Source organism: Gouania willdenowi, chromosome 14 (assembly GCF_900634775.1).
Source record: "Gouania willdenowi chromosome 14, fGouWil2.1, whole genome shotgun sequence".
NCBI lineage: Eukaryota > Metazoa > Chordata > Actinopteri > Blenniiformes > Gobiesocidae > Gouania > Gouania willdenowi.
In genome coordinates, this window is record NC_041057.1 from 14,880,647 (window position 1) to 14,893,238 (window position 12,592).

General features: G+C 42.4%; 2 protein-coding genes across 2 annotated transcripts; both read left to right on the forward strand.

Annotated features, from left to right (window-relative positions):
- Positions 1 to 531: 531 nt before the first annotated feature.
- Positions 532 to 2,946, forward strand: LOC114476043 (G protein-activated inward rectifier potassium channel 3-like). The gene is made up of 2 exons (XM_028467288.1): positions 532 to 1,696; positions 2,765 to 2,946. Exons 1-2 carry the CDS (start codon positions 532 to 534, stop codon positions 2,944 to 2,946), a joined length of 1,347 nt encoding a protein of 448 aa, XP_028323089.1.
- A 1,522-nt stretch (positions 2,947 to 4,468) lies between these two features.
- On the forward strand, positions 4,469 to 12,331 carry pom121 (POM121 transmembrane nucleoporin). The gene is made up of 13 exons (XM_028467172.1): positions 4,469 to 5,047; positions 5,686 to 5,892; positions 5,981 to 6,130; positions 6,787 to 6,867; positions 6,955 to 7,123; positions 7,208 to 7,296; positions 7,369 to 7,448; positions 7,661 to 7,782; positions 7,865 to 7,964; positions 8,055 to 8,348; positions 9,026 to 10,477; positions 10,990 to 11,091; positions 11,165 to 12,331. The coding sequence occupies exons 1-13, from the start codon at positions 4,485 to 4,487 to the stop codon at positions 11,257 to 11,259; spliced, it is 3,504 nt and encodes a 1,167-aa protein (XP_028322973.1). The 5' UTR covers positions 4,469 to 4,484; the 3' UTR covers positions 11,260 to 12,331.
- Positions 12,332 to 12,592: the final 261 nt, after the last annotated feature.

A 12,592-nucleotide genomic window follows, 5' to 3' on the forward strand; every position in this document is an offset into this window, starting at 1 on the left:
AAGATTCAACAAGACTTTTGTATACGCTGCCTTGAATTACTGTACATTTTATTATTTGTAAAAAATAAAACAAAAACCTTTGAGGTGGGTTTTTAGAGAGGGACTTGGTACAAACCTGAATGATTAGCAGCACAAAGACAGACAGAGTGAGGGGGAGATGACAACAAACATCTTAAATAGTGCAGGGAAAGCAATCAGGTGAATAGGATCTTCTTGATGAGACCAAAGGGAGAAGGGAAAACATCTCCCAAACTTAACTCACATAAGGCAGATATGGTCCTGGGTCCATTGAGAGCAGGAGAAGCCAAGTCCAGCCCTGCAGAGTCCCTATCCAGCCCGTTTTAGATAGTATACTACCTTAGATTTAACCTCTCCATATAGTCCCAATTGGTCGGTGCTGCAACCAGGAAGTGGAACAGAAAAAGAGCTAGCAATGATTCAATCAGATGATTTGAAGGAGAGCCCCACCAGAGTCTGAGTCTTACTTCTTGTCTTTCATTTCAGGCTGCAGCTAAATCCACGCTTGTCTCCATGATGATCACAAAGAGACCCCTTTTGCTCCATAACTCCAACCACCTAAACCTCTCAACCCTCCCACCTCCCCTTGAAGAGCCTCAAACCCAGACTCTGAGCGCCTGCAGTCCATCCCCTCATCATGCTGTCCCACACCAGCTCTCCATCCAAGCAGCCCAGTCAGACCCAGCGGAGAGTGTCCCAAAGCGCCAACATTCTAATCGCAGCAAGAACCTCAAACGCTTCAGTTCCAGATGGCAATCCAAGTGCTTGGTTGCCGGCAGCAACAACAACAACCTCTCTGCAGAGAAGCTTCATGTCCTGAAGAGCCACAAGAAACGTAGCAAGCTGCTGGGCGAGGAGGTCTCACTACACATCAGCACCAGCCATCAGCGCCAGAGATACGTTACCAAGGACGGGAAGTGCAGGGTCAATCTAGGCCCGATTACTGACAAAAGCCGCTTCCTGTCTGATATCTTCACCACATTAGTGGACCTTCGATCTCGCTGGTTTCTTTTGGTCTTCACTGCGTGCTACATCTTCACCTGGGTGGGATTTGGAGGCATCTACTTTCTCGGTGCCTGGTTGCGTGATGACCTCGTTCATGTCGGTGACCCTGACTGGCAGGCGTGCTTTGAAAATGTTGACGGTTTCCTCTCAGCTTTGCTCTTGTCCCTAGAGAGCCAGAGGACGATTGGCTACGGATCCAGGATGGTGACAGCAAATTGCTCTGAAGGAGCAGTGATCCTGATGGTCCAGTCCATCCTCGGCTCCATCATTGACGCACTGATGGTGGGCTGCATGTTTGTGAAGATCTCCAGGCCACAGCAGAGAGCCCAGACCCTGATATTCAGCAAGCACTGCGTCATCTGTGAGCGCGACGAGAAGCTCTGCATGCTTTTTAGGATTGGAGATTTGAGAGAGAGCCACATGGTCGACGCCAAGATCCGCGCCAAATTGATCAGGTCTAGACAGACCAAAGAGGGCGAGTTCATCCCCTTGGAGCAGTCGGAGATCAACCTGGGCTACGACACTGGAGGAGACAGGCTGCTCCTGGTGGAGCCTCAAACCATTACCCACTTTATCAATGAAAGCAGTCCCTTCTGGGAGGTTGGAGCCGAACGCCTGAAGAGGGAGATATTTGAGATCATTGTGATCTTAGAGGGCATCGTGGAAACCTCTGGTTTGTATAAAAATATTCAAAGCTTCTTCTAAAACAGAGGTGTCAAACTCATGTCAGTTCAGGGGCTAATTACAGAGCATTTTGATCTCAAGTGCGCCACAAATTTTAAGCAGGAAAACAAGTAATTTCAACATTATTGTGCCATAATTTACACTTCTACATATGTATAAAATACTAAATATGTAAGAAAGTGACAATATCTAAGAATTTAGTTATAGATATCAGTCCCAACAGGATCTTCATGTTAATTTTTCTAGATTTTATGACCAATTTCTATTTATTAACCGAAATATTATGTAATAATTTGAGGAAAAGTGAATGGTTTTGTATGAATTTTGAGTTTTTTCAACAACTTAAAGGTATAGAGGAGGATTTTCCCGAACTTTAGAAAAAAAACACCCTCTCCATTTTTTAAAAAAATGCACATGCACAACACTCTACCTGCTCCTAAGAGGGAACGCCTATTAAATATGTGGGACAGAGCGTGCACGAGCCCAGTTTTCCTCGTGCACAGCCCTGTTCACAAGTTGATGTCGGCATCGCTCATACAAGCTTACTTTCCATAAGAAAATTCGCACTTTTCCCACTATGTCAGACTCGCCACCGGTAAGTGAAAAGTGCGCATGCGCAGCAAGCAAAAACTAGCTGGGGACGAGTACGTACACCGGCCTTAAGTGAACATATCACCAGAATGATTGACAAATAGGAGGACCAATAGTCTTGATGATCCACTCAGATTTTGAAGCCAAAATAACATCCTCCACAATACTTTTAACATTAGAAATGACTGCAATCATTCGATATAAGCACTGAGAAAAACTGCAATTATTATTCAGTTTCATTTACACAATGATTCATGTTTTCTGTGTCATTTTTTACTTTCTCCTGTGGGCCGAATTGAATACTCAAAGAGGGCCGGATTTGGCCCCCGGACCACGAGTTTGCCACTTATGCTCTAAAAGCATTGGATCCATACATTATTTTACTCAAACTAATCTCACAGCCTGTGTTTTTTGGTTCTTTTGAATGATCTTTTGACTGAATCTCTGATATTTTCCTGTGTCGCAGGGATGACATGTCAGGCGAGGACATCCTACACTGAAGACGAGATCCTTTGGGGTCACCGCTTTGAATCTTGCATTTCTCTGGAGAAGGGAGCATTTCGTGTGGATTACGGGGCGTTTGACAAAACGTTTGAGGTTCAAATGTCCCTCCTTAGTGCAAAAGACAAGAGCACAGCTGTGCGTTAGAAAATAAAAGTCATCTTTCATTTGTCTGTGATCTCAAATGTTGTTTGTGATTCTAAAATATGTTGCTATCTTTAAAAATATGAAATATTCGACTTGTAGATTTTTCTTCAAGTTATGAAAATGCTTGAATACTCAAGAAAACATTAAAATGTTTCAACTCTAACCAAACTTCTCTGCGACAGTTTTAAATCTCTCTTTTTCAAACGTTATAATCCATTAAATACAAATAGTCCAATTATCTACTGTTCTCAGGGTGTTTATATTTCTGCTCTGATTTAACATGTTCGCCATGTTTTTCAAAGTATTTCATTTGCTTAATGTTATATTGATTGTGCAAAAGTAAAACCATCCTGTAAAATCCAATGTCTGTGCTTTTGTTTGGGAGGTTGAAGGTTATGTAGACAGTTCTGGATCTTACCATTCAGTTTATTAAAACTGTGGAGGCAGACCACGCTGGAACTACGTGAAGCTTCCATCAGCATTAGCATTAGTGGAGCAAAGACATATTTCCTTACTGTGGCATCACAAAACCTGCTGCTTATAGTCTGTAATAGTATATTTAGAAAATAACCAAACACAATGATAACTTCAGTATAGCTTCTCTTAGGCCCTATGCTAAGAATTTAGATAATTACATCCTGGATTAATGTCCGTAAGCGGGCTTCAACTAACCAAACATTCCCTGTCACAACAAGCTAATTTAAGCCAAGTGTTTTCAGCCTGGGTAAGTGCACGCTCACATAAGAGGGGTGGAGATTGCAGCGTCTGACCAATCAATGGAGAACCTGGCAGATGTTTACAATGGAGGAACAGTTTATGATCTTATATAAATATAATGAAGATACAGTGGGGCAAAAAAGTATGTAGTCAGCCACCAATTGTGCAAGTTTTCCCACTTAAATAGATGAAAGAGGCCTATAATTTTCATCATAGGTATACCTCATCTATGAGAGAAAAAATGAGTTAAAAAAAATCCAAGAAACCACATTTTAGGATTTTTAATGAATGTTTTTGCAAATTATGGTGGAAAATAAGTATTTGGTCAATAACAAAAGTTAATATCAATTAGGGCTGCACAATTTTGACCAAAAAAAACCTAATTGCGATTTTTCTGACAGATATTGCAATTTCGATTCGATTTTCGATTTTTATAAATATTTTATACATTTGAATGCATATGCGTTTTTTTGTTTTCTGTTTTCCACATCACTTTTTTTTTTTTAAATTACAGGCCTCTCATCTTTTTAAGTGGGAGTACTGTCAATCCATGATGACAGTGATGAGCAATAACAGTAGTGCTGCGCACCAGGAGGCAGAGGTTTTGTACTCCCTCAGATCTGATCCACTTCATAACATGGTTTTGACCAGGTTAGGTGTTGCTTAAGTTTAAAATTATGAATAATAAATTAAGCATTCACAAAGTTGCTGATTCAAACACAAACACGGTGTTTGCCTGATGGTGGCGCTGTGAGAGAAGCGCAGTAAACATTAGGACGTCGTCTGTTGAGAAGAAGAAGAGAAGAAGAGCATGTCGGGTAATGAGAGTGTTTTTGCGGCGCGGTGCCGCCATGTCTCCTAGAAAGAAACACATATTTCTGCTCTTCGCTTTTCTGCTGCTATCTGGGACTTTTTATTGTTTTCCTTTTCTTTTTTATGTCACTTTAATCCTCGCTGTTTGCTGCGTTGTTTGCTTTTACAAGAGCGGAGAACCTTTTCCCGCCAGGTTAGGCCTGAATCCCCGGGCTTGGCAGAACGTCCCAACCGTTCTCCGGCGTTGGTTGAGTGGGCTCGGGGGGACCGGCGTGTCGGTGGGAATTCGGGGGAAGACGAAGCACGGCGGGAATAACAGAGCCCAGCTCCGGGAGTCAGAGGGATTTTCAGGACATAGTGGGTGGAATCGGAGGGAACCACTCAGCAGTGACTCATTCTTGTGCAGCCCCCGGGATTTCCTCATGGGGAGTTACATCGGGAAGCCCGGGAGTCCAGCAGCCGACACCGGGAGGCCGAGACCGGGAAGAAATCCCCGGGAGCAGCTTCGGGAGAGACTGTGCAGACCCAACTATGCTGTTCAAACTCCCATCAGGAGGCTGTCATTCACTGGGTACGGTTATCAGATCAATGCTCCCATTGAAATCCACTTGGTAGTGGTTAGGATTTGATAATACAGCAGCAAAACAACATTAATATAAATTTAAATTAAGAACATACTTTATTGATTCACAAAAGAGAAATGTTGCTAAAAACAAAAGTAGCTCAACAGAATCTGCGAGATTTTAGTGAACATTTTAATCAAAATAAAATCCAGTGAAGGAGAAAAAACTAACCAACAGGGACTAACTATTGAAATACTGTATAGTATTTTAAGATGCACTACTACCAACACCTGGTTTCCTGTGAAAGTTCAATGGGGTCTTTCCCGAGTACATTAACTGTTATAAACAGAATAAAAGTTAAACATATGCAATGTAGATAAAACAGGGTTGTTTTTTTGTTAAAAACATATAAAACATTATGTATGGAAACAAATTAATAAACTAAGAACAACTATTCTCATTTCCCAGAAGATAATGCAATGGGAATATTCAAAATCTTTTTTTGATTTTTGGTAAGCATAAAACTTTTGAATACCCAAAACTATTAGGTTTTCAAACTGAAAGTGGAGCAAAGTTGTTTTTAGGATTTCATGCAAGTATACAAAGCAAATTCATAAAATATAACAAAAAGTCTGTCTGTGTGCAGGGAGCCTCTGGGTACCTTTAGTCGGTTCACCATCACCCCACAGCGTCACTATCCTCTGCAGCAGCCTGGGGTTCCCTCTGTGGGTGTTCTGCCTCCTGTCAGGTGGGATGGCTTCACAAAGAAAAATGTCCTTAATCCTCTGAATTCCCCGCCATCCCTCCGCCCGGTAACTGTAAAAATCGCCAGGCCAAACCACAACACAACAAGGTAATAACAAGTGGGATGAATTACATTTACAGATCACTGGGAAGTGTGGGTGTGTGTTTTTTAATACCCTGTATTTTCTTCCCTTCAGTCTGAGCCATTTCAGCTCTCCAGTGCTTTCCAGGGCAGCCACAGCTGATCCGTGCTCCAGAGAGAGCGTCCTCAGGGTGTTGGAGAGCCGCAAGAGAGATGTGGAGGATGAGGACAGGAGTTTCTCTGCTGAGCATAAAAGCAAAAGAAGGTATGTATTTGTATTTGATGTTTTTTGTCTGGGATTGTTTTTTTTAAGATGCTAATGGAATTGGAAATCTATCCATCGACAAAACAATTAAAATGTTATTTTGGTGCTGTTTGTTGAGACATTCCATTTAATTCCTTACAATCTAAAAATACTTTTTTATATAAATAATCAAGACGACGTTTATTGAGTAGGGGTGTCCCGATCCGATATCAGCCAGAAAACGGATATCTGCTTTTATCGGACTGCATCTAAAATATCTGATATATATTATATTTATTCAATTGTAGAATACTGTAGATATTATGTTGAAGGTTAACATTTATGTAACCAATTGGTTAATAATAAATGGGTCAGTTTTTCTCATACCTACTGTTGCTGACTATTGTTCTGTGTTTGAGTAACATCACATGATCATCACATGATTTTCTAACATTCCACACTACAAAATAAATAAAAGTATGTATGATTCGTGTTGATATTGTATCGGACAATACTCAAGGCTGCAATATCGGCATCGTATCGAAAGTGAAAAAGTTGTATCGGGACATCCCTATTATTTATATATTTTAGTTTTGTTCAATCCTAAGGGATTTTTACTTTCATACATTTACCTAATTGAGGGGAATCTATTTAAATTACCCTTATTTCCCCCGCAGGCGTAACGAGAGTGGTGGAAGTTCACACTCTGCATTTGAGCCTATGTTGCCCAATGGAACACCATCACAGCTGGTTCCTAAGTGAGTTTGTTTTCCATTGTAGTCCCGTCACATTTTGTGTTTGTAAGCCATTTTTATTTGAGCATGTTTTTCTTATTTATTTTTCAGGCCAGGAAACCTGAAACGGGTTATTTCCTCGTTAGCAGAAGAGTCCATCATGAAGAGGTCTCGCACCTCCTCCATTAGCTCAGGCAGTGGCCACGCTCAGAGAGGATCACCAGGCTGCAGGAGAAATGCCATCCAGAGCTCGTACAGCTCCTCCCTGGGCATCAGCCAGGTAATGTTTTAAATGTTACATTAATGCCACACTCTTAAAAAAGACAACTTCTAGTTTCAAAGCTCTAAACCTTTTCCCACACAGCGGAAGAAACGATCAGCACCAAGCTCTCCTCTGTCCAGCCCCGGGTCATCTCGCTGTCAGACACCAGAGGGACTTCCCAAGAGGCCCAGGTTTGTCCCTGCTTTTCTCCTGAGGCTTAATTGTGTTTAGTTTTGTCTAAGTTATAACTTTTTCAATTCTAGAGAAGATGATGGGCCATCGCCGAGCTCAGCAGCTTCAGTGAGGTCTGACCAGGCCTCCTCAGAGAAGGCACTGGATACTTGTGAGTAATGTAATTTTTTTGAGCATCTTAGCATAAGTATTTTCATTTAGTCTGGCATTTCCAGAATTATTTTTGGAATGTCTGACTCAAAAATGCTGTTGGTTTTTTGTGTCAAACATTTTGTATAAAACAATTTAAACAAGTGAGACTTAACAAGTGAGACTTATTTGTGTGCGTTTTTTTTTTCTTTTTCTTTCTAACTTTTGTTTTAGCCAAATTGACTCCCATCCCCAAGCTTCCAGTCATTAGCACAACAGACTCCACTGGTAGTGGAGGGAAGAGGAAACGGAAGATCCAGCTGGTGTCTCGTAACCGAGATGATCACATCTCTCTGGTGAGAAAAGCTGCTTTGGCTGATCAAAAAGGAAACCAGTATGGATGTAGTTCCCTCTTTTTTATGGTTGTTTGATCTGCAGCCTCCACCTCCTGAGCTGGGTTACACAATCACTGTGAAAGATCTGGATGAAGAAAAGAAGGCTGGTATCAGCAAGATCCAGAAGATTCTGGAAACTCCAGGTGAGTTGTCTGTCAGTCAGCAGATACTGTATTCAATCAAGTTTACATGCTGAGTTTGTACAATTAACTTCTATCATTTGTCTGGTTTAGCTCCAGAACCAGAGAAATCTTTCTCTCCCCAACCCTCCACCTCCACCCAGCCTGCCTCCACCTCCACTGTCACCCTGTCCAGCCTTCTGGCAGCACCTCTGCCCACACCCTCCAGTTCTGTTATTCCAGTTATTAACCTGGATCCCAGCCCAGGTGGCAGCAGCAGCGGCAGCAGTACGGCCACCACCACCACAACCACCACCCCTAAAGCCCCCAAGTCACTGCTCGAAGCTCTGAAGATGAACATCAGTAGTCCAGCAGGCAGCGTTGTACCAGCTGCTAGCATAACCACAGGTACTGTACACAGAAACTGAAATACAATGAAGAATAATATTTTACCTCAACTTTCATTACAACACATGTGATATATTTGCCTTCAAGCAAGTATTGGTTTTGAAAAGGAATACTTCTTGTGATTAGAAACTTCAAAAACGTAAACACCGTTAAGTTTATCAGTTTAATTAAATAGTTGGAACCAGTTGTAGCAGCCAGTTAGGACCAATATCTGTTTAAGTGAAATGTAAGGGACTCAACTATAGTTCCAGTACTTTGAGGTACTTGAGATGAATCTTGACGCAGACAGGTGGATAACTGTGATTACCGACTTGACGAGATAGTTTTTGTCTGGTGTTGTTATGACACATTAGGTGCCCATGATACACCTTGTTTTTATGTGTCAGTTATGGAAATACAGTTGATGGTGCACTCACTTTCTGATGATCTAAACAGCTGTTACCTTAGTGTCCTGGTTATTTATTCTTTACAACTCTTTTTTTTTTTTTCACATTAGTTCTTGAATAAGTAATCAGTGTGAGCTCTTCATTCTATTGAAAATTTGTACAGACAAGAAAAAACAATGCTGTTGTGTAGTTTAATGCTCAGAAGACATAACAACTGTCTATGACTAAAATATCTGATATAGTAAAGCATGTCTAATCGATTTGACTTTCTCTTCTGTATAATGTTTGCAGTCCCTGCCACATCCACACCGTCGCAACCCAGTACTACAATGTTGTCACCGTTGCCCTCAGTGACTGCCTCACTGCTCCCTCCTGCTTCCCAGCCTTCATCCTTTGCTCAAGGGTTAAGTCAGGTCACTAAGGCACCCATCGGCAGCACGACTGTAGCTGGATCAGGTCTGTTTGGTCTCACTTCACAGTTCAGCACTGTGTCGTCTGCTCCAAATCCTGTCACCACAGCATCTGTCCCATCTCCTGGTACCATGGTTACTAGCAGCAGCAGCAGCAGTAGCAGCTTTGTGTCCGGTAGCAGCACTAATCCTTTACTCGCTTCAGAGTTCAAGCCCATCTTTACTGTCAATACCTCTGCTACTACCCCTTCGACAGATACAAAACACGAGGTGCAGAGTTTTAAGCCCATCTTTGGGGAGGTTTCTTCATCCCCCGCCTTTGGACAGGCGTCATCCATCACAAATACCACCTCCGCTGTATCTTCAGTGTCTTTAAGTACCACTATGTCAGTGTTTGGAGGATTGACGAGCAGTAAAACAGTCCCCCCACCCGCCTACCCTGGTTTGACCACCACCAGCACTCCCTCCACTGGTTCCATCACCTCCATTCAGCCTGCGGTGCAGCCTGCTGCTACATCCCTGTTTGGAAACTGGAGCACACCATCCAGTACCAGCACAGCCACAGCGCAGGCGCAGAACACAGGGAGCACCTTCCAGTTTGGAGCCGGTCCCAGCACAGCCGCTGCTCCTGCTTCCACTGCTGTGAGCACCATCCCCACACAGGCTCCCTTCTCGTTCGGAGCCACCAAGCCAGAACCTCAGGCTGCCACCCAGAAGGTGTTTGCCTTTGGGCAAGCAGCTTCCACCCATAACACAACCACACCTTCATTTGGAGGCTTTGCCATGAGCAATGCAGCTTCCACTACAGCTGCTACCACCACCCAGTCCACCTTCGCCTTTGGAAAGTCCACGTTTGAGCCACCCTCTGCACCGTCCACATTCAGCTCTTCAGCAGCAGCCCCCAAACCCTTCCCCTTTGGAGGAGAAGCATCATCATCCACACCCGCCTCAAACTCCGCCCCGACCCCGTTTCCTTTTGGGGCACCTGCCGCCATATCTGCATCCACCTTCAGCACCCCAGTCAAGCCCACATTTGGGACCAACACCACTGGTTTTGCTTTTGGCTCCACCACGGTTCCATCTGCTGCTTCGCCGGCTCCACCGAGCTTTGGAGCCACACAGACTCAGAACGCTGCCCCCGCCCCCACCTTCGCCTTCGGTAGTGCCGGTACTCAGCCGACCCCTGCTGCACCCGCACAGCCTGCTACTGGTGGATTTAATTTCAGTGCTGGACTTCCATGTCCTCAGTTTGGAACACCACTTTCCAACAATTCAGCCCCTCAGATGGACAGCTTCAACTTTGGAGCTGCAGCTTCTGACAAACCCACTTTTGGTAAGAAAAAAGTTTTTTTTTTTTTTTTTTTTAAAGATTTGGTTTGCATTTTATTTCCTTTCCTTACTTCCTTTAGTTTGCTCCAACACAAATTAACACTACAAAGGGAGCATGTCAATGAGTTTGTTTGAATAAATGTAAAAAAAAATATCAAAATTAGAAAAATTCCCAATCCAACTTCCACTTCACATTTAGCTGGATAGCGATACAATTTAAATGTGATTTACTGTTGCTGGTTGGGATGCTCATTTGTCATTTGTTCAATCCAAAGTAAGTTATTGCTAATTAATACAGAATTTGAATGCAATAAGAGGACAAAAAGGCACATGCATAAACACAAATTAAATGGTGTCAGTAAGACCTTTTTTGGAGTGTAGATGGAAACAGGAAGTTATTTAAAGTTGCAGACTTAAGGTGGAATGTTGTTATTGTATCAACTGACAAACTGTCACTTTACTGTCATTCCAGTAAAAAGTTTTAGATTTTGTTTAATTTTGTCTTTGATTTGACAGGCACACCGACTCCATCCTTTGGTCAGTGCACGGCTGTTGGTCCAATTCCCTTTGGTAGTCCTGGGACTCCAGCCCAAGGCTTCAACGCTGTTCCTTTTGGCGGTAAGTCGTCAAAGCACAGACACAAAAAACATCCTTGTGACGTCCCCTAATGCATCTTCTCTTTTATTTCCAGGATCTCCAGCTGCTCCCTCCTTCTCTATCGGAGCCGGATCGAGGCCGCCCGGCGCCCGTCAGCGGCTGCAAGCACGACGGACCAGGAAGAAATAACTGCTTTCAGAGGACTTAAGCTGTTGCTGCTATGGATAAACTTTGCTAAATTATCTCTACTAAAAACCAAACTCCGTCAACTAGGCCGTCATTGCGCCCTCATGCTCCCACTGAGTGGTGCTGGGAAAGTGAGTTTGTAGAGGAGATGAAACAGAGCACACAGGCTTTAGTTGTTGAGAGAAAAGCCACAGCGTTGTGTTATACTTGAAACACGAGATAAAGGAAAAGCGCTGGCTTCTGAACAATAGCATATCCAAAGTCTTATTTTTAACTGTGTACACTGACTGTTTAGTTCCTCTTGAGTCAAAGACACTGACTCAAGCCTTTATTTTTTCATACGCAGCGCTTGCAGATGTGTAATGTACGACTGTGGGAGACGCACAGTGTTTTCAGTGAAAATATCAAGTTACAAGATGTTTAAATTATTTTTATAATTGGCTCTCTGACCCTGGATGTGGATGGTGTGTTTCTGCACTGATGGAAGGATGACTTGGTAAATGTCTTAATGTCGACAGTAAAAACATTCCTGTTGTCGATCTTCACTTTTTGTCATTGAAAACATTCCCAGAGTCCTCCTGTGGATGGCCTGTTGTGTTTTTTTAAAGGCTTTTTTTTTTTTTTTTTACTGCCACCTCTGATGGGAATAGTTCTGTATGTGATGAAAACTCTGACGTTTGCTGACAAACCAAAGCCAACACATTGACTTGATGCCTGTGAAAATAATCGGACTATTTGTGTTATCTTATACCCTGAGGTGTTTGTGTGTGTGTGATTGTGCCAGACTACCTCACCTTATCCCCAGACATTGAAGAAAGCAGAGTTTACCTGCACACATCGAGCCTGCACAACAATTCACTATTTGAATGGATTAGACCACATTTACTGAACATTAGTGCTGCAACAAGTCGTCTGTCAGATACATCCTTTACCTTCTTTATAATTACTTGCATTACTTTTCACGCAACAGGAGCACAAAGTTATTGTCTATTTTATTGAAGGTGTGAAAGTGAGCTGATGTCTGATGCAGTTTTTTATGGTTTGAATAAATAAAAGCATTTTTGATGTGAGAACAGAACATTGTTTTTAAGATCTGTGCTTAAGGTTTCCCTTTGAATTGCTCTATGACAGTAATATGGTCTCCCTTTGAAGTACTAATAGCTGTAACTTAAAAAAAAAAAAAACTTCTGCTAGTACTAAACCTCATGATTTTATTTTGTTTGTTCCTTACTATGCAATTTCCCCCTGGGATTAATAAAGGAATTATGATTCTGACACTATTAAACTCAATTTAATTAATTAATTAGCAAATTTTTGGTTTAGAGTTCAATACATG